Source organism: Podarcis muralis, chromosome 2 (genome assembly GCF_964188315.1).
Source record: "Podarcis muralis chromosome 2, rPodMur119.hap1.1, whole genome shotgun sequence".
Classification (NCBI taxonomy): Eukaryota; Metazoa; Chordata; class Lepidosauria; order Squamata; family Lacertidae; genus Podarcis; species Podarcis muralis.
This window is the reverse complement of record NC_135656.1, coordinates 67,703,757-67,725,245: the sequence shown is the minus strand read 5'-3', so window position 1 is coordinate 67,725,245 and position 21,489 is coordinate 67,703,757. Positions and strand designations below refer to the sequence as shown.

Here is a 21,489-nt window from a genome sequence, read left to right as displayed (position 1 = left end):
GCAAGAGGAATTTCTATCCAAAGAGGACAAAGCTGGAGGAGAATCTTTGATGCAGTCTCTCATACACCACCATCTACCCATCTATCCATTAGGGGGCAGTAGCAGCACATTTATCTTGCATATATTGCTCTCACCAAAGGTGGTGGTGCTTTCTACAAACACCGGTGGGTTGTCATTCACATCAGTGATTAAGATTCTCAGGGTCTCTGTAGGAAGAAGAAAAGGCACAACAGAGGAAGCACTAGTTACTGACTGAAGTGGCTCTGCAGACTCCACCCTGCTCCCAGTGAAGAACACAATACTGCATCACCTATCAAGGTTTGTCTCTCACGTCCTTCAACAAACAGCCCATTCACATAGCTTACTAAATTAGTTCACTGTTCTGTTGCCTCCATTCTACAGTGCTAAGGAACCTCCAGCTGTGAAGATGCTGGGACCAGATTAGCAATGACATTCCTCCCACAAAGTAAATCCAAAGTAGATGCAATAGCAGCAGAACCACAGAGATAAGAAAATAAGCTTATGGCAATTAAGTCCTTTCATTGACAGAATCTAGTGTTCAAACACTTTGTCCATCTAAAAGAATGGGGATCAGGGCAGATACTTAAAGAGATAGCTTGCGGGGACAGAAAATGTGAATGGGAGCCTTTCACCCATGCTTTCCCCTCTAAAACAGGTTCTCTATAGCCATATTTCTCCCAGTGGGCCTCCCAAACCACAAGTAACCCCTTCTGGGAGAAAAATGGCTGCAGATAAAAGATTATTTGGGGTTGGGAGGAGGAGAAGTGCAGGTGGTGGAAATTCAGCCCCTCCCCCTCCATAATCTCCCCAGTCTAGGACCCTGTGCTTTATTTAAAAACCCCCAGCAGAACACAGGTTGAGTTGTTGTGCCACCATCACACTTAGCTGCTTCCTCATGCAATGACAACATGTTTTTTAAAGTCAACTGTACAACAAGGTAGATGAGACTCTGGAAAGTTTGCCCAGGTACCAACTTTCTATTCCACTCACTCATTTCCTTCAGCAGCTTTTCTATATACAATGCACACCGCCTCTGAGGGGAGGCTGGGACTAGAGCATATGTTATTTCCATTACCGAACAAGCATGGCACCCTGAAGCAACTCCAGCTAGGACCTTATGCTACATCCTAGCCACAAAGAGAAAGTAGGACTGCTGGAGAAAAGGAAGGAAGCTGTAAAGCTCAAGATTCGGAGGGGATGCAGAACCAAGTCTTCATCCTAATGTCTTACCATTTCCACTGAAGGGGTCTCCCTTCTCAGTGAACTCATCCTTAACACGCAATGTGAGCTCCACCAGGTCACAGGCCTCATAGTCTATATCCGAACTATTCACAAAAATTGAGCCATTGGGCTCCAGAAGGAACCACTCCTGGCACACATTGCCCACATTGACTGAACGATTGAAGCAGGCTACAGCTAACTCCTGGAATACCAGTGAGTGGTTGGTGTCCATGTCAGTGGCATTTAGCGTGACAACTAACTCATGCAGGGTGACGTTCTCCAAAACTTCAATGTCTCGTGGTGGAGATGGCTCGATGGTTGGGGACTCGTCGTTGACATCCAGCACGTTCACCCTCACCACAGCGGTGACAACATCCATGGTACCCCCAAAGTCTGAATTTTCCGCCTGCACGGTCAGATTGAAGAACTTCTGCTGCAGCCGATCATAGTCAAGAGCAACATCTGAGTCCAGATTCAAGATCCCCTGGTACCAGCCAGAGCCAAGGCGATTCGAACGCACCATAAAGTTATTTGAACCTGCGCTGCTTTCAATGTAGAATGAGATACGGTTGTTTATCACTGTTTGATCAGCATCGGTAGCCTCCACACTCCCCACAAAGACTCCTGGAGATGAAAGGTTAATTAGAAAGAATAACAACATTTTCACCACATTGCCGCAGTCCCACAGATCTTAAAAAGTAATGCAACCTCTACACTTCTAATGCTCATGAAAAGCAACACCTCCTAAGTAGGAAATGCCATTATATGCTTCCTATTTAATGCCTTGCCACATCTTCCTGTTCCCCACTGCTAATCAATGCAATAAATACTACAGATCAGTGGAAAAACATCTGTTTTAGAAAGTAGGGGCTGGTTGGTTTTTAAAATTTCTACAGATAAATGATTATTTATAATTTCCTAAGGAAATCCCATTCTGCCAAAGGAACCAGAAGTTATCATTCATCTTTAAGAACTTGAAAAAGACTGCTTGCCAAAACAGATAACATTTTTGTATATGGTCGAAAACCTAATAGTACAATACAGGTATTATTTAGATATAAGTTGGGTCCCCCTATTTGTTGTGCATACTATTTTTGTCAACAGAGGCAGATTCACGGGAGAGCGACAGGTTTGGGCGCACTGAGTGCAGAGCCTCGGAGTGCCTCAGGGGGCACCACAACTATGATGTAGAATGGAAAGGAAGGCACCACATTTTGGCATTGCATTGGGGGCTACTGAAATTTGAGACCCCAAGGTCTCCCCCTGTTGCCAGACTCTCCTGTTGCATCATGTTGTTGTCCCAGGTTAATCCTAGTTCCTTTCCACTCTGGACTAAAGATCACTGGCTCACTGTACCTTTCAAGCCCTCTGGAACGGAAAATTCATAAAAGGAGCTGTTGAATCTGGGTGCGTTGTCATTTATGTCCTAAAGAGAAAAGGGGAAAACTGGTAATGGGGCAATTCCATATCCAAGCATCCACTTAGGGGAAGGGCTATAGCTCAGTGGTAGATTATCTGCCTTGCATGCAGAAGGTCTCAGGTTCAATTCCCCGGCATCTCCAAGGAGCGTTGAGAGAGAGAACCCTGCCTGGACCCCTGGAGAGCTGCTGCCAGTCAGTGTAGACCACACAGAGCTCAATGGACCAATAATTTGATTCAGTATAAGGCAGCTTCATCTGTATGTTTCTCTGTACTCAAGATAATATAGGGCATCCTCGCAGCAATGACAGAGCAGGGATGACACAGTTTCTGAGACCCCAATAAGTCTCCTTTTTCCAGAGCCCTGACAGGGTGCACCATTACCTCCACGATGAAGGTGACGTTCACTGTGTCGTTCAACTGAGGGATGCCCAAGTCATGCACAAGGACTGTCACCACCATCTTGCCCTCCAGCTCTGCAGGGATGGCTTCTCGGTCCAAGGGCCCTTCACTGCTCAGCACTCCTGTGTTTGGGTCGATAGTGAAGTTGCTGCTGAATTCACCAGGCACAATCTCAAACTGCAAGCGGCTATTATTGGTCTCTGGATCGTCCTGGTCGGTGGCCTGGGAAGTGAGTTGAGGGAATTTTCAGCCAACAATGAGAAGAAGTAAGATCCTGCTTGCTTCAGCCACATGGGAAGTGTGGGTGAGCCCTAAGTGTGAAGGTGTCTCCTGCCACATAAACTTTCAGGTGCATGTACTAGGAGTAAGTAATTACTTGTTGTCCTATGAGTAAATCATGTCAGGGTTACTTCTTTAAAGTGCACAGCAGCCTAATTTGGAACGAGGCCCAATGCCCAGGTCCAATAAAGGGGGAAATGTTGCCTTGAAATTACCTGGATCTGGACACGGGTTTCTTGGCCCTCCGTGACAAAGACATTGTAGGAGCCCACCACAACTGGAGGATTGTTGTTGATGTCAACTACTGTGATCTCCAACTGTGTGGATCCAGACAGACCGCCCCCATCCACTGCCTGCAAGGTGGCATAATAGACAGAACGCTTTCCCCAATCCAGATTAGAGCCATTCACCACTAGCACTGCCCCGCTTGTTGCATTCACTGTAAACGTGGAATGGCTGCGTAACAGAGAAAAGACACATCCTTAGTTTTGAGATATTCTAATTCTCTCCCAGCAAAAGTAGGCCTACGCCACAATGCTCTCCTTGTTCCTCCCTCTGTTTCTCTAGCAACCCCATGTACATACATGCTCTGAGGAAGCAGATAGTAGGTGATCTCTCCATACTTTCCACTGTCTGGATCAGTAGCCTGAAGAAAGCAAAAGGATCAAATTGACTGTTATTTTTGTTAATTGACTTCCCCATTGGGGATGTGGAGGGAGCCCAAGATGCCTGCTTCTCAACATGGCCATGAAGCACCTGGCCACATCAGAGAGAATAGGTCCTTCTGATCTGATCACACAGAGAGCTCTCTGCCCCCACCTCCTGGTCCCAAGGCAGCTGCAGAACTCCCTTACCGTGATGTTAGAGGAGACAACGGTGCCAGGTGGACTCTCCTCCAGTATGTAAAGTTTGTACTCGCTCTGGTTGAACTCAGGTCTGTGGTCATTGATATCCGTGAGATTGATGGTGACCATGGCAAAGGAGCAGCAATCGGTGTCCCTTCCAGTGTCATTTGCTACAATCTGCCAGGATTAGAAGGAGCCAAGTAAACCTCAGCCCAAGCATGGTCACGGTCATGGTCATGGGGGCAGAAGTGGCTTCAGAGTGACTCTTACTAAACTCCATGCTGCCGCCTTTTGTGGGAAGGAACTAAACAGGGTCTACTGGGCTTCAAAGAATGTCTACATCGTGGGCCTATTTCCTTGGCAGCCAGCCAGGTATAATAGGATGCTCATACTTGATGAGAATCCAGAGCTGGTGGGGATGCTTTGATTCTACAATAAGATGACCATCACACAGTGCTAACTACACAGTTCCCACACAGCCTGACGGCTTCAGGCTCTGAGCAGACAGCAGAATGAAGTCCTTTTAAAGCTACCTTCTGGGGTGTCTGATCATAATCCTCACTTAGGTCTTCTACACTGAAATGGCCTAGAAGGAGATTCAGTTACTTTTAGCGAACAAACGGCTGAGTTAAGATCCCAGTTCTTGGCAGGAAGGGAATGGGACTCTCCCTGACCCTTGTTTCACTCACCTCCACAGTCATAGTAGGTGTCTTTTCATAGTCCACAAGACTTGAATTGCTTACAAGGACCTGAACGGTGCCTTCATTCACGATTTTCCGGGGTGAGACTGAAAATGCAAACGCATCTGGACCTCGCAGGGACAGCTGGAAGGTGCCATTGGAGCCCTGTGTAGGGAAGAAGTCAGAGAGTTGGATAATCAAACAGGAGTAGCCAGCCTCCCAGTGCTCGGCATGGCCAAAGCAAAAGCAACCATCCGTCATCCCCCCACCCCCACTCACACTCTCATGCACCCACACAGACCACACACAAATGCACATACTGACTACACGTACGCTACACACATACACACACGGAGGCACATACAATGATATATTACAGTCTTTTGCCCTAGACTAGAAATAGAAGATAGCAGCTACAAAACTGTGTTAGGACCACCTACCCTTGAATTTTCCAGTAGCTAAAATACTACAGTTGTTGACATAGTATATTCTCCATATAAATTTCATATTGAAGAACATTACAAATGGTCTTGGACCGACTGTGGCACACTACTGAATATACTTTTAACATCTTACAATATGGGATGAGACATTTCAGATTGACCTTTGGCTTATGTTTTGAGTTATACTCCATCTTCACCTGTTTTCCTTCTATAGCGATGCAGATGCTTGTCAAAAATCATAAGGAGCCACCTTCCCACTGCATGGTATGAATGGCCCAACACTAACATGCTAGTTATAGGCGAAAAGCATCCCAGGATAGCACTGGCATCAATCATCCCTGGTATCTCCTTGTCCTTTGAGCTTTGCATCCCACCCACAAGAAGCCTCACAGACTCTCCTCTCCTGCTCACCTTGTCAGGATCATAGGCCACAATGTTGAGGCCAGCCACAGGTGTTCTGGAAGAAGCGTGTTCCTCAATCTCACCGGAAAAGTCAACTTCTGGAGGGCCTGTGAAGTCACAGGTTGCGTAGTCCTCGCACAGATAGAACTGAGGCTTGTTGTCATTTATGTCAGTGACCTGGATGGTCACAGTGGTGTTCACTTGCGCCACCTGCTGGTAAATGTTGAGGTTTCGTTCCCGAGCCTGAGAAATGAAGCAAGAGAGAGAGAGAGAGAAACTGAGGCCTTGGACCGGGGCGGAGGGCAGAGAGATCTACCACTTCCCACAACTGCCTGCTACTCACCACAACCTGGAGCTGCACCTCTTCACCTGGAATGCCCTCTCGGTCCAGGTGGCCACTCACAGTAATGACTCCAGTGGCATTGTTGATCGTGAACAAGCTAGTGGCAGCTAGGGCAGAGGGAAAAGAATGGTGGGGTAGGAGTAGGGACACATGTCATCAACCACACTGGAATGGAGCCCCAGTCACGCTGTTTTCTACATAGACACAACTTTAAATCGGGACGCGGGTGGCACTGTGGTGTAAACCACTGAGCCTTGGGCTTGCCAATCGGAAGGCCGGTGGTTCGAATCCCCACAATGGGGGGAGCTCCCGTTGTTCGGTCCCAGCTCCTGCCCACCTAGCAGTTCAAAAGCATGTAAAAGTGCAAGGAGATAAATAGGTACCACTCCAGCGGGAAGGTAAATGGCGTTTCCATGCACTGCTCTGGTTTCACCAGAAGCTGCTTAGTCATGCCAGCCACATGACCCAGAAAAACTGTCTGCGTACAAACATCGGCTCCCTCGGCCAATAAAGCGAGATGAGCACTTCAACCCCAGAGTCGTTCGCAACTGGACTTAACTGTCAGGGATCCTTCACCTTTACCTTACAACTTTAAATCACCAACACAACCTGATGGGTTGTGGTACCATGGATGTAGCTACCAGCCCATGGTAGCTCATTATGGCTGCTTATACTGTCAGTCTCAGTGGGAAGAGCTTGAGTGATCCACTGGAACAGAAAGAACATCTAAACTGCTGTGCAGACCTTTCACCATTTGCTACGAGCTGTCAGCCCATTTGTTCTTTGGCCTTTCCCTCCCTCATTGTTGGTACCCTATCAATCACCTCCTCAGCACCGCCCGGCATTACATAAACCACCTAAACACAAAGAGAGATACAGGATCTCAGGAACTCTAAGTACCGTCTGCACACTTCATGGCCCATTGTGCCCTGATCCACCCTTCCATCACTCACTGATGATGCTGTAATCGATGATGTCATTCACATTCTTGTCCTGGTCAATGGCCTGCACCTTCACCACTGATGTGCCCTAGGATGAGGAAATGGCCAGTGAGTGCTGGGCCTGCTTTGTACCACCCCCCAGTGAGTAGGGAAAGGGCAGGCCTTGAGGTCCGTAGCTCAGTGGCAGAGCATCTGCCTTGCAAGCAGAAGGCCCCACATTCAGTCCTCAACATCTCAACTACTTGGGTACAGGGTCCCTCAGGGATAGCCTGCACCCTTGTATTCCAGAGTGATTGCTGAGATTATCTGCAGGAGCATCTTTGGTCATTCGATGGGTTGGGGAGGCTCCTTTGACAAGAAACTGAGCCTTTCATTTCATCAGCCTGGTGAACACCCTGGCAAAAGAGATTCAGCAGGCACCTTCTGTGCCAACTTTTAAACACTTGCTGAAAATTTTTCTGCTCCACTAGGCCTATGCAGGCAATTATGAGTACATTCCCCATAATGGTCTATTGATGTTTGTTTCAAATTTATATTTGCTTTTAACTTGCTTTTAACTTTTTATTACTTTATTGCTTAATTTTATGTTTTTATATTGCTGTAAACTGCTGTGCTATATCTTTATATCACAGCAGCATATAAACAGAGTTTTAAAAATATGTCTATCATCTATCTATCTATCTATCTATCTATCTATCTATCTATCTATCGGTAAGGCTGAGAGAGACCAATATGTCTGAAAGCCTGGAGAGTTGCGGCCAGTCAGTGCAGACAATACTGAGCTAGATGGGCCAGTGGGTCTGACTCAATATAAGGCAGCTTCCTGTGTTCCTAAGTTCCAGACTCCCCAAGTGTCCCTATTTTCCAGGGACATCTCTGATTTAGAGAAGTCGTTCCGGTTTCTGATTTGATCTCGGAATGTCCCGTGCTGTATTTCCTTAGGATGTCCTTATTTTCATTGGAGAAATGTTGGAGGGTATGGAGTTATCCAACCACTGAGTTGTCTGAAGGCAATCCCAGATAGCGAAGGGTTTTTTTAATGTTGAATGATTGATTATGTTTTTATATGTGTTGGAAGCTGCTCAGAGTGGCTGGGGCAACCCAGTAAGATGTGTGGGGTATAAATAGTAAAACGATCATTATGGAATGGGACGTCCCTATTTTCATCAGAGACATGTTAGATGGGTATGAAGTTCCTGCTTGCCAACTTCAAGTGCTTGGCAACTCACGACCCCAAAAGAACTCAAGGTCCCCTTAAAGGCATTTGCCTAAAGCAGGCATAGGCAAACTCGGCCCTCCAGATGTTTTGGGACTACAACGCCCATCATCACTAGCTAACAGGACCAGTGGTCAGGGATGGTGGGAGTTGTAGTCCCAAAACATCTGGGGGGCCGAGTTTGCCTATGCCTGGCTAAAGCAAAGGACAAGATGCCACCACCACAACTTCCACCCAGTTCTATGGACAGAAGCCAACTAGACTGGCATTTCAACTCAGCTTCAACACTGGTCATGCAGCAGCATCCGCCATTGCACCTGAATGTAGCAGGCTGGCTTAAAAGGGTGCAGGGCAGCCTCTGGGACACACACACACACACTGCTCTGCCCTCCAAAGCTGGGAGAGGTGCAGAAGGATCGGCCATTGGGGCTGCCCAGCTGCCTTACTCTGATCCCTGAGTGAGTTGCAAAAGTGACCTGTGTTCACTCCACAGTTGATGCCATGTTCCTTTCTTTCTTGCTCTGGCCAAGTTTCAAAGCTGCTTTGTTGAGAACTGCTGCCATGAAGGGCACTGTTTCCCCTTGAAGTGCTAGGGTTAAGCCCACATATTTACCACACTCATATGCTTGTCCTAGACAGACACAGACAGACAGACAGACAGACAGACAGACAGACAGACAGACAGATGCAACAAGGTACAATTTGATGGAAAAGCTGCAAATTTTCCATGTCAAAAGAAAGCCTTGCCAAAAGCTGCAGGATTCCATCACTTGAGGGTCAGGAGGACACTAGAGAACTGAAGACATCCCTTACCAGAGGGCAGTTCTCTGGTACAGAACCTGAGTATGGTGCTCCCAGGAATACAGGGTCCAGGTCAGCCACATCAACAACTGTCACAGACAGATAGGCTGTGTTGTTCTGATAGATGAACTGGCCATGCAATAATCCCCCATTATCCTAGAGAAGGAGAGGGAGAGACACACAGATAGAACGATCACTTAAACTCTGTTCTCTCTACCTACCCAAAACGTATCCCTTCTCTGCAGCAATACATACTGTTTTGTACCTAGTAAACCCTTCCTGCTCATTGCACAGTAAAGGAACAACACCCTTTTCTGGTAGGCACTCTTATTTGCTTCCAACTTCTTTCAATGTAATTGTTGCTACTGCTACCAGTACTACAAATATCCAAGTCTTCTAATGCATCTTAAAAGGAGAGCAACCAAAGGAAGAGGATGGAAAATACTGAGGAAAGCACATGCTGATGCAGAAGTGTTTGTTAGTAATCTTTCTTCATTGCTTGAAAATCTGGTTTTGGATCAACTGGTGCTTAGATTATGAAAGAAATAACAGAAAAGCACCTCCCAATTTTAGCCAAATCATTGGGTGGGTTTCAATTAAGTTTTATTCAGCGTAGAACTGCTGGAGTTATGGACCGTGACAAAGATAGACAATGTATATGTAAATATCACCATCTAAAAATATCAAAATACTGCACAATATTACCAAGCATTAACAAATGGGGAGTACCAGACCAAAAATATATGTTTTTCACATGCATCTGAAAAGCTGGAACTGCACTAACATACGAAAAATGCCTTAGCCCACAGGTAAGCCTTTACTTGGCACTGGAATGACAAAATAATTGGCACCAAGCATGCTTTCAAAGGGGGAATCATATCCCCAAAGCCTTGAAAACCAGCAGCTAATGGGGCCTCCACAAATATAAATTGGCCAAGACTGGCCTGTCACTTTTTCTGCCTGAGGTGAATGACAAGATTCCTGCCACCACCAGCATCCCACAACCTGCCCAGCTGAACTGGACTGCCAACTGAACCTTCCTTACCTCAGCGCTGGTGATGGCTCTGTGTCCTCCACAAACCTCCAACACTTTGCTGCCACTTGTCACCTACTAGCATCTGCCACCTGAGGCAGCCACCTCATTCTGCCTAATGGTAGGGCCTGGCGGCTCTGCCCATAGCTGCTCTGGCCGTGGTAGCTAGCTGCCTTTCTCTTTTTCTGATAAATGCTCCACAGAGAGAAGGTGATGTTTGCCCTCCCCTCTCCTCCCTTTTTCTTCTAGCATGTCACAATCTGAGCCTCACCCTGGCAAAGATCTTGATTCGGTAGAAAGTGCTCTTGTTATTGTAGCTCAATGAACCATTCAGGAACACCGTGCCATTGTAGTGGATGTAGAAGAGGTCGTGATTCTCTGCATCGTTTGGGTTGACCTGTGTACGGCACATGCGGTATAAAAATGTGAGGTGTGAGAGAACAAAAAAGGAAGAGCTTTTCCCAGAGCAAAACAGCAGACCCTTCCCCCCCCCCCGGACCCCCACCCTCATGGCAAATCCCTGCAAGTGTTAAAGATCAGGTGGTGACGGTTTTATTTATTTATTTGGTACATCTGCACCCCACAACTTCAACACACACAAAAATCCTCAGAGTGGTTGGAAGAACACTCAGCAGAAGGCACAAGGAAGACCATCCAAATGGTTCTCACCAGGGATGGTAAAAATGTAGGAGGAACCTCAATGAATTTTAAACTTGATGCCTTCTAATGGCAGCCTAAATCTCCTGCCTGAGGTGGGATACCTCACCCTGCTTAGAAAGGAGGACTCCTTCCCTGGAATCGACATGTTTAGTTGTCATTTAGCCATTACATAAGGAGAGTCCTGCTGCGTCAGATTATAGACCTGTACAAATCCAGCATCCTGTTCCCCACAGTTGCCAACCAGATGCTTACCAGAGACGACAAGCAGGACAGAGAAATGAGGTAAGTGTATCTGCATGTATAAAATCTCAGGTTTCAACTGATCTCAGGCAACTGGCTGCGAAAAATATTTCTGTCTGAGCCTCTGGGGAGATGTTGTTGTTAGGCTGACTAGAAAGCACTGGGGCAGCTCATTCTTTGTAAAGCAGTTCCTTTTACCTTGCATCTGTATTTACAATGTGACACTCACTTCCTCAATTGAATAGGATACCCGTCCAGCGTTTCCACTGTCCATGTCCACAGCTAAGACTGTGTAGATTGAGGAGCCAATTGCTGTATTCTGAAAGAGAGAGCATCAGACCAATCTGTTTAGATAAATTGGTGCTTGTGTACTAGGATTGTGGCTCCTGTTTCCACATAGACACAAATTGCAGTGGTTCCCCGATTCTTAGGTTGTCCTGACCAGAGAGGTGTCTCAGTTGGTCACACAATACTATTGACACTACTGGCAAGACTGGGTACCTTCAGTAGTTTGTTTGCTTGTACTGTAGTCTACTTGATGAAGGAACTAGTGAAAGTACCAAACATTATGCAGCTTTGATTCACAGAGGAATCTGATCAAGCCTAAATATTGGGGAAAGCAAACGCCTCTGCCTTATCCCTTAGTTTAGCTCCTTTGCTGTGGACGTTTCCATCAGATGAGTTATTGGCACTTCAGTTCCTGGAAGTTCCTGGAACCCCACTTGCTTAAAACAGGGATAACCCAAACAAACAGATCCCTTAGTTTGGTACATGCATGCTGGCCTAGGAAGCGGTAATAGTATAATTGTGGTCAGCTGAAATTAACCACACTGAGTGGGAAGCTGCTCCTCCCAAGTAGTTTCCGAAGTGCCACTAGGTGCATGCAGTTGCAGTGAGCCACTTTGTGAATTGTCCTTATGACCACAGAGAGGGCTGCCCTGCAAATCCACCCAGATAGGACAGGTTCCTTAAATTATAAAACGGATGGGATATTTGCATTGCTTCCACTGTCTTCCGCCAGCTGTGGAATGCCATGGACCACAAAGAAAAGAAGTCTGGGCATGAGCTCAGGTGGCCAAAGGTACCTCTGGGACATCAGTAAAATAGGGTTCATTCTGGAATATTGGCTTATTGTTGTTCCGGTCTTCTACAATGATTGTGATTCTCATTTCAACCTGTTGAAGGAAGAAAAAAGACAGTAATGTGAAGAGACAAGGTAGGGGGGCTTCAGCACCCAAGAACTCCATACAAGGATGGAGGAAACCTGAGCTTTAGGGAAAAGGTTACCAGATGGAAAGAAGGACTAGGACTCCTGAGCCTTCTATAGTAGGGTAGAAGAGGCAGCTTCATCAGGGACCGCTCATCATGGAGACAAGCTCATCTCTTCTACACAACTATTGAAGGTACAAGAGGCCTGTTCCCCTTTGCTTCTGGTCACCTGACACAGGGTTGTGCTGAGCTTTCCCTACATTTGCAAGTAGGCACATGAGACCTCAGCAGACATTGGTTTAGTGAAAGCTGCTTGGTGACTCCCAGTTTAGTCCAGCGGTTGTTCCTCCTCACCACCACCACCACCACCACCTAAGAACTGGGACAGGAGCCACCTTCCATATCCCATTCCACAGGCAGTCTCCCCTGATGGATCTCTGCTCCTTGTTTAGAACCAGTGTTATCTTTCCCTGGCATGTTTCTTCACTTACCGGCACACTTTTCCCATCCGTCACTTGGGCATCCAGAAACATAATTTGTATGTCCTGGAAGGGAAAATGCAAAGCAGAAGCACATTGGAAAAGAGGCATGATGACAACACCACTTTCCTATTAATATACTTTCCCCCAGAGTCAGAATTCCTCCTTTCTTACATGCCTGAAAGAGGCAGGGAATTCTTGAAGCAAGGGGTCCACCTGGTGAATAAAATCACTGCCATTAATTGCAAGCTTGACCTGCCCATCACAGTGGAGTGCTCCCTCTGCTCTCCCTCCATGCTGAAATTTGTTCACCCCATTTAGAGAAGGTCCCAACATGGTGCCCTTCAGATGTTTTGGACAACAACTCCTATCATTCCTGGATACTGGCCATGCTTGCTGGAGCTGATGGGAGTTCTGACCTGAAACATCTGGAGGGGAACCAAGTTGGCTAATGGTAAGCTTAGAGACATAGTTTCACTTTTAGCAAATATTGATCAGCTGAATCACCAAGGCATCACAGAGCACTTCAGGGGTCCCTGCTTTGACTTGTGCAACCTCGTACAGACTCCACTTTGCCCATGCAAGACCAAAATCCCTTCTGAGGTGCCTCATTTTACCCCATGATTGATTCATAACTCATCCAAATCTGACACATACCACTAATGCACAAATACTCATATAAACACAAATATACTATATACTATATGGGTTTTGGCTAGTGTGCCTGAATATTCCATTACAAAATGGATAATGTTAAACCATGGGGGAAAGTTAGTCAGGGGAAGAAGAAGAGAAGATTTTGAAAGTTGAAGGTGAAGATTACTTAAGCAGATATTAAAATCACTGTTGTATTTTGACAAGATTCAGTTGGTTCTCAGGGGTCAAAGAAATTATTAAGGCATTTTGTTTACGGGTAGCTGGAGAACAAACAAAATATCTCTGCTCGCTGAAATCTAAAACCAAGGTAAAACCATAATGTCATTTGTAGGAAGGAAGGTAGCTTCTATTTTGAGATATAGCTGGTAAGCTCATGGGCCAGGTGTTCTTGAGAATATCTCACCTTGGTTACATTTCAGATTACAGCAAAGATTTAATTTAACATGTAGATTTGAGCCCAGGTGGTAGTGAGTAAAAGCAAAATGGGTGACATCCACAAAATTCCTGCAGAGTCTAGTCTGCAAGGAAGTACCAAAATCAGAATATTTAAATAATTATAATAATTAGTTATATATGCATTGCTTATACCAGAGCAACAACTGCCTGGACTCAAAGTACAACACAAGCTTTTGTTCTTGCAGGTCTGCTCTTACAAAAAAAAATGACTTGCATTCAGGAAATATGGCTGCTCTTTGGTCTTGGAAATATCAGTGTAAATGTACTGCATGCGTCCATTTATTCCACATTCACTTGACACAATATCAGCATTCCTCAACAGGATTCTGCTAGCACCAGTCTTCCTGCTACCCTCACCTTCTTTCCCATCTCTTTTTTTGAATATTAGCTTGGTGAACATCTTCAGCAGACAATGTTAAAGGCAATTTAGTTCCGTGGACGATACAGGTGCTTTCCTTGACCTAATGGTGAAACAGCTGAAGAGGCCTTGCCTTATACTCTGGGTATGGTCATATTAAACACTCATACATGCATGTCAGTATCTGTCTGTCTTATCCCCAAATCCATGCTTGATGGGATACCTTCTCTATTATCTCTTTTTCTGCCCAATCAGACCTGCTGGGAGGTTACAGAAAGTGTCATAGCATTCGTACAGGAGGGGAGGGGAAACTGCTGGGACATATAAGTCAGACATAGGCAAACTCAGCCCTCCAGATGTTTTGAGGCTACAATTCCCATCATCCCTGACCGCTGGTCCTGTTAGCTAGGGATATTGGGAGTTGTAGTCCCAAAGCATCTGGAGGACCAAGTTTGCCTATGCCTGATAAAAGTAGTAGAAAAATAAGCAGCAGTTGTTGTACAACAAACAGTTTCGCTGGTCTACAGGAAAGTTAAGGTTAAGGATTATTAAACTGATGAATCACTTCCCACTAAAAGAGCTCCCAATTTCCAACTAACTAACTAACTAACTAACTAACTAACTAACTTCGTATCAAAAAAACAAATTTAACAATACAGTATCAGAGCATTTGTGCTGCCCAAATGCCCATGAAAAAAAATAAGTATTTGGCTGGTGTTGAAACACTGTCAAGACAGAGTCATATGGGGAAAGGTGGTCTTTTAGGTATACTGGTCCTCCTCAGCCATATAAAGCTTTAAGGGTCAAAGCCAGCACTCCGAATTGTGCATGGAAACAAAATCAGCATCCAGTTTGGTCAGGCCAGAATCAGTGATATATGTTCATGCCCTTCTTCCAGTAAACAACAATCAACTGACACCTATGCAACCTTTACAAGAGCTCATTTGCAAAATGTTCAGATGGGGGAAAATTCACTGGCTTTCCCTGCTTGCTCTGTCTCTCCCTGTTGAATTCCTTCATTTGCTTGGCCCCATTCTTACCTCATAATTCACTCTTTGCTTCAACGTCACATTGCCTGATCTACTGTCAAGATTGAAGTAGTGGGCGTCGCTGCCGCTTATGCTATAGGTCAAAACATCCCCTTCATCATCCACAGCCACCAGCCTTAAAACAAAGGCACCTGCAATGAGAAAGGAGTACCAGAAGTAGAGAGAGATAGCAGGAGGATTTGCTAGACCACCCAGGTCAGAATGACATCATTACAACAACCACCTCTTTTTTCTGAACCGTCATCCCTGTAGGGACACACCTTTCAAAGGAGAACCAGTAACAGAATGTTTTCTAGCTTCCTTCACTCCTCTTCCCTTCCTATCCGTTGACCTGCATATTTGAATTATTTGTTATTATTGAAATTTTGTGTCACCTAACGCAGGACACCTCTAGAAAATTTGCAATCGAAACAAAAACAGACAATAATAATAATAATATTTATTTATTTATTTATACCCCACCCATCTGGCTTCGTGTGATCAGCATCACAAAGCAGAAACCAAGAATGAAGTCCCACTTTAGACAGACCAAATAATCACAGGATCCCCATTCAGAGGATAATAACCCCAATGAGCCATGTTAAACTACCAGCAAAGAAAAGGCAGCAAACATCTAGTCCCTCCATAGAGGATCTTCAAGCCCAGGTAGACTCATATGGGAAGAAGTGTTCCTTCAGGTACTGAGGTCCCAAACCATGTAATGCTTTTATTAGTTGAAATCAGCACCTCTGAGTCAGGCTACATTAGCAACCTCATTACCATGTTCTATACTAGCTGAGCTTTCCAGACCATTTCTAAGGATATATATAACACATTGCTTCAGTCCAAGAGGGAGATCAGCAGAGAATAGATTGGTGATGCCAGGTTATCTATTTCCACCAAGGGGTGCAGCTAGGTTACCAACCTAAGCTGGTAAAAAGCACTCTTTGCTATGGAGGCCCCATGTGCCTCTAGTGACAGTAGTAGATCCAGGACTACTTCCAAGCGCCAAACCTGATAGCTTCCCCAGTAAAAAGGATCCAAGGATCCATTGCTCATCTTCCCATTCGAGCCAAGGAGCAGGTAAGACAAAGGGAAACCTAAGGACTTCTCTTTCCACCATTCTCACAAGTGTTATCATTTCCCTTTACTTCCTGCATTACAGGTGAGCATTCTTCCCTTTACTCACCTATAGGTGTGTCCTCTGGCAAGGAGAAGGTTCTGTTCATCTCGAAGCGTGGTGCTGTGTTCCCTGATGCTGTAAGGAAAACAGTTGGCTGGGCATTAACATTTTTCATGGAGCCAAAGACAGCCTCCGCAGTCTTCTCTTTCCATGTTCCCATCCCAATCTCTGTGGAGTATCTCCTGCCATTGTTGTTGTTGTTGACTTTCTCCACACTACGGTTCATAAAAACTAACAGTATGGGTTTCCAATTAACTCAGTGTTGGGAAAGATTTCCTTTAATAGAGGAAGCCCATGTAGCTATGCTCCAATCCCAACTAGTAAGACTTAGGGAAATGTACCACCTAGCTGAATCTCCACCCCCAAATACTAAGGATCAGTAAACAAAACAGGTGCCGTTCTAGACCTCTACAACCCAGTCCTATGAATTTGTATGTAAATGCCACTGGTTTTAAGCTGCAGCACTGAAGAGTGCAGCCCTAGCCTTCTGAGGAAGTCATCCCACCCACCACCAAGTTGGGAGGCTTGATGACTAGGCACAAGACCACACCGTTTCCACACAGAGAGCAGGGAAGCCTTTGTAGCAAATGGATAACCCTCAACATGGAAAATCTTACCTACTGCCAGAAACATGGAGAGTATTGCCCATGATAGCCAAAGCATCCTGCTAGGGCAAACAGACCTGTAAATACAGCGTAGGGAAGGATCAATTGTTGGTAATGATATGCTTTCTTTCTCCCCAATCACTGAACATAAGAAGAGCCTTCTTGGATGAGGGCAAAGGTCCATCTAGCCCAACAGTGGTTCACCAGATGCCTGTGGGAAGTCTGAAAGCAATGGTGCTCTCCTCACCTGCGATTCCCAGCAACTGGTCTTCAGAAACAGACACCCACTGTGAGTTGAGGTAGAACAGAGCCATGGTGGCTAGTAACCACTGATGTCCTTACACTGCATGAATTTGTCTGTCTTTTAAAGCCATCCAATTTGGTGGTCATCACTACCTCTTGTGGCAGTGAGTTTCTTAATTGAACTATGCACAAGCAGTTCCTAGTGGCCTGCATGGTCCCACAAGCCTGTTGAGCTTGGTTTCCCTTGGAAAACATGGTGCTGTGCATACTGCAAACACGCATCAGGGAGGAAAACATGCCTGGGAGGATACAAATAGAATACTGTTCATACTCTGGACTTCCTCACTGACCACATTTTATAGGCTTATTTAGGCCTCTTGGGTGCCATAAATGACTTGGTTCTGCAGGTGGCATTGATCGAGAAAGTGCAACATATCCAGGAAGTGGCAACAGAAACCTGCTATCTCTTGTTATCTTAGTAACTCATAAACAAGTGAGGAGGTCTGTGCTTATCCCAGGAACACAGTTTCTCCTCTTATCAAATCACATGGCATAACCAAGCCAAACTGATGACGGACGCTGTGTGTCATGCAAGCTGAGGAGAGGGCCCATGTATTGCTGGACTAAGTACAGAGACCCCAGGGTGTGGTGAAGCATAGTGTGCCGGTGCAATACTCAGTGACTATATTTGATACAATGAAATGTTAATAGAATGCTTAAATGTGCCAGATGGCTTTGTACTCACTGGACCAAACAGTGGAAGCTAGAAGTTAAGGTATTTCTTAGTGACCGGGAACACTGTGAGCTGCACATCTCCTTATGACCCCATCTGCACTAGACATTTAAAGCAGTACCATACCACTTTTAAACAGTCATGGCTTCCCGCAAAGAACCCTGGGAAGTGTAGTTCCTTAAGGGTACGGCGTGTTGTTAGGAGACCCCTATTCCCCTTACAGAGCTTCAATTCCCAGAGTTCCCTGTGAAGATGGATTGATTGTTAAACATTCTGGGAATTGGGGGAAGCCATAACTATTTAAAGTGTTATGATGCTGCTTTACATGTATAGTGCAGATGGGACTATATCTCCATTAAGAATAATGGGTCTATAGAGACCCATTAACTTTGATAGAATTAAATCTGTCTGTCAGTCTATCTATCATCTCTTCCCTTAAACCAGCCCCAGCAAGCATGGCCCATGGTCAGGGATGATGGGAATTGTAATCCGACAATATATAGATGGCCACAGGTTCCCCATCTTAGACCATACTTTGAGCCACAATATTGCCCCACCTATAAACTCTTTGGATTAGGGACCAGATAAAGGCACTATTTTTCTTTCCTAGCTAGGCTTGGACTCTGACCTACCATGAAACCTATTACAGGAACTGTATTCATAACTTTGTATGGATGGCCCTTTGACTGTCAAACATTACATCCTTCCTCCACAGGGATGGGGCTGCCAACCTGTGAGCCTTGCGGGAATCTAGTTCCTTTACTGACTGTGCAGTGGGAGATATGCTGAACTTGCTAGAGAGTGGAATTTCTATGCACCCCTGTAAATCTACCTCATCTTTCCAAAACCTCCGAAATATGCACCACATGTCACCAAAATGCTTTGCGCACAAAAATTTATGGAGACACACACTGGTCTCACCATCTCCCATAAAGTTTTAGGCAGAGCTTGGAATGTCCATTTTAAAAAGTATGGTAACTAGTTCTACTTCAAGTTCGCCTTGTCAAAAAAGGAACTTGTTCCAGTTCATCCCTTTACAAAAATGAACCCACCTGGTTCACTTCAGTTCAATGTTTAGCTCAAGTTCATCCAAATAATCCTCACAAAACAACAACAACAACAACAACAACAACAACAACAACAACAACAACAACAACAACAACAACAACAACAATAATTCCAGGATTCATAAAGCTACAAGCTGCTATGCTGACATTTAAATGTGCTTAAGAAATTATGTTCTTTAAGTTTAAAGACCCCAAGGATCCCAAGTATTAAAAAAGTATGCAAGTGGACTAAGCAAACCTCAATGTACACACATGGTAGGGTAGTGATGTCAAACTTGTGGGGCCTGGTGGTACATTTGGATTTTTGAAGAAGTACTCACACAATTGGGACACGGGTGGCGCTGTGGGTAAAACCTCAGCGCCTAGGGCTTTCCGATCGCATGGTCGGCAGTTTGAATCCCCGCAGCGGGGTGAGCTCCCGTCTTTCGGTCCCAGCTCCTGCCCACCTAGCAGTTCGAAAGCACCCCTAAGTGCAAGTAGATAAATAGGTACCGCTTTCTAGCGGGAAGGTAAACGGCGTTTCCGTGTGCTGCGCTGGTGCTGGCTCGCCAGAGCAGCTTCGTCACGCTGGCCACGTGACCCGGAAGTGTCTCCGGACAGCGCTGGCCCCCGGCCTCTTAAGTGAGATGGGCGCACAACCCTAGAGTCGGACACGACTGGCCCGTACGGGCAGGGGTACCTTTACCTTTACCTTACTCACACAATAACCACCACAGGTTGTGACCAGGCAGACCGTGTTAAAGTTGCATAAATGTATGGCATAGATGTCACCCAAGGAGCTCAGATAGAGCTTTCCAAGGTGCTACATGGCTCCATCATGACACCGAAAGAAGAAGAAAACTCCTCAATCTCTTCCAATTTACAAAATCTTCCCTGCCTGCTCAGCTGCAAGTTCTTCTTCTTGTTATTATTTATTAAATTTCTATACTGCCCATCATCCAAGAATTACAGGGCAGTTTACATTATAAAAACACAAAAATGCATAAACTAGTAACAAACAACAATGCCGACACACACAGTTTAAAATGCCATAAAGGTAAAGGGACCCCTGACCATTAGATCCAGTCGTGGCTGACTCTGGGTTTGCGGCGCTCATCTCGCTTTACTGGCCGAGGGAGCCGGCGTACAGCTTCCGGGTCATGTGGCCAGCATGACTAAGCCGCTTCTGGCAAACCAGAGCAGTGCACGGAAACGCCGTTTACCTTCCTGCCAGAGTGGTACCTATTTATCTTCTTGCACTTTGACGTGCTTTCGAACTGCTAGGTTGGCAGGAGCAGGGACCGAGCAACGGGAGCTCAACCCGCCGCGGGGATTCAAACTGTCGACCTTCTGATCGGCAAGCCCTACGTTCAGTGGTTTAACCCACAGTGCCACCCGCGTCCCTTGAAAGGCCATAGAAAGCCCTAATTCAGCACAACTGATGGAAACTGACAGCTTATGAATCTGCTTTAAACAGAAGATGCCATTACAAAATATAGGCTTAGGCAGCCATATACTGTTTGCCATCATTCTAGGGTGGCCTAAATGAACAGCCCTTCAGTCTACACTGGTGCCTGCAGGAATCCATGATCCAGCCCTTTCACCCTCAGTTCTGGCTTTCATTGTTACCCCATCCTGTTAACGCAGAAGGCTTTTCCAGGCCCCACAGCCGCTCGCAGGGCCTGGCACCTGCTGATCTATGCAGAGCACTCATTCTCCAGTGGACCAGGGATGTTTTCACATGGTGCTGCAGAATTCCCTAATGTCATTGTAATTCCCCTGGTCACAGCACTGATGGGCAACCAATGATACACGTAACAGCCCCCTCCCCTTACCTTGTTTCCTGGAGGACCATGAGAAAGCAGCTCAGTTCTGCTGCAGGCGACAGAGATCTGAGTACTTCGCTCAGACTTTGGCTCCTGCTGCAAATTAGTTGATCAATCATTAACTGAAATTAGTGGTTCAGGCGTTCAGCCCAACTTTCCGGTATCTCAATGTCACAAATCATCTATCTTGCTTGAGGCTTGGACGTCAGTCCCCCCCCCCCCCAAGAAGGTGAGCATGATGTCATTCTTCCTGGGTGTTCTGGAAAGGAAATATCCCAGCCACAGGCCACATCCAACACGACTGACAGCTTGTCAGCCTGAGGGGTCTCATTCCCAACACCTTGCTCTAAGGCAGGCATGTCCAAAGTCCATTTAGGGGGCCTAATTCTGTGGCAGTTTATTTCCTAGGGTAAAATCCCCCCCCAAAACCTCAATAACTTCAATCCTAAAAAAAAGGTTAACAACTTTGGTTGGCCCTTTGGTCGGTCCCCACAGCCCTTCACTTCATCAAATCTGGCCCTGTTTGAAAAAAGTTTGGACACCACTGCTAAGGGGATAGGAGAAGAAGTGCCTACAGATTATTCTAAACAAACAAATTGTCTCTCAGTGCTTGTAATAACCTTTTATAAACTTACTTTCTGAGATCTGCCTGGAATACTGTTTATAAATACATAAAATTAGGGTGAGGACGTCTGTGGCCCTCCGGTTGCTGTTGGGACT

The 21,489-nt window shown here is 45.7% G+C and overlaps 1 protein-coding gene across 4 annotated transcripts in view; it reads right to left on the bottom strand.

The window, feature by feature from the left end:
- Window positions 1–20,859, bottom strand: part of CDHR2 (cadherin related family member 2) — a 28,134-nt gene extending 7,275 nt beyond the window's left edge. For 2 of the 4 annotated variants that reach the window (XM_028718420.2, XM_028718422.2), the window contains exons 1-20: window positions 20,779–20,858; window positions 16,934–16,998; window positions 16,323–16,391; window positions 15,146–15,285; window positions 12,647–12,700; window positions 12,032–12,121; window positions 11,176–11,265; window positions 10,318–10,443; window positions 9,026–9,169; window positions 7,009–7,084; window positions 6,056–6,162; window positions 5,722–5,955; window positions 4,877–5,032; window positions 4,197–4,364; window positions 3,927–3,988; window positions 3,558–3,798; window positions 3,046–3,285; window positions 2,599–2,668; window positions 1,252–1,866; window positions 135–206 (exon numbers count right to left, since the gene is read on the bottom strand). In XM_028718420.2, the coding sequence (XP_028574253.2) occupies window positions 135–206; window positions 1,252–1,866; window positions 2,599–2,668; window positions 3,046–3,285; window positions 3,558–3,798; window positions 3,927–3,988; window positions 4,197–4,364; window positions 4,877–5,032; window positions 5,722–5,955; window positions 6,056–6,162; window positions 7,009–7,084; window positions 9,026–9,169; window positions 10,318–10,443; window positions 11,176–11,265; window positions 12,032–12,121; window positions 12,647–12,700; window positions 15,146–15,285; window positions 16,323–16,391; window positions 16,934–16,998; window positions 20,779–20,798 (2,839 nt within the window). In that variant the 5' untranslated portion in view covers window positions 20,799–20,858. Of the gene's footprint in view, window positions 1–134; window positions 207–1,251; window positions 1,867–2,598; window positions 2,669–3,045; window positions 3,286–3,557; window positions 3,799–3,926; window positions 3,989–4,196; window positions 4,365–4,876; window positions 5,033–5,721; window positions 5,956–6,055; window positions 6,163–7,008; window positions 7,085–9,025; window positions 9,170–10,317; window positions 10,444–11,175; window positions 11,266–12,031; window positions 12,122–12,646; window positions 12,701–15,145; window positions 15,286–16,322; window positions 16,392–16,933; window positions 16,999–20,778 lie in introns of all 4 variants that reach the window. The other 2 variants (XM_028718425.2, XM_028718423.2) reach the window with 2 other exon arrangements.
- Between the last annotated feature and the right edge of the window lie 630 nt (window positions 20,860–21,489).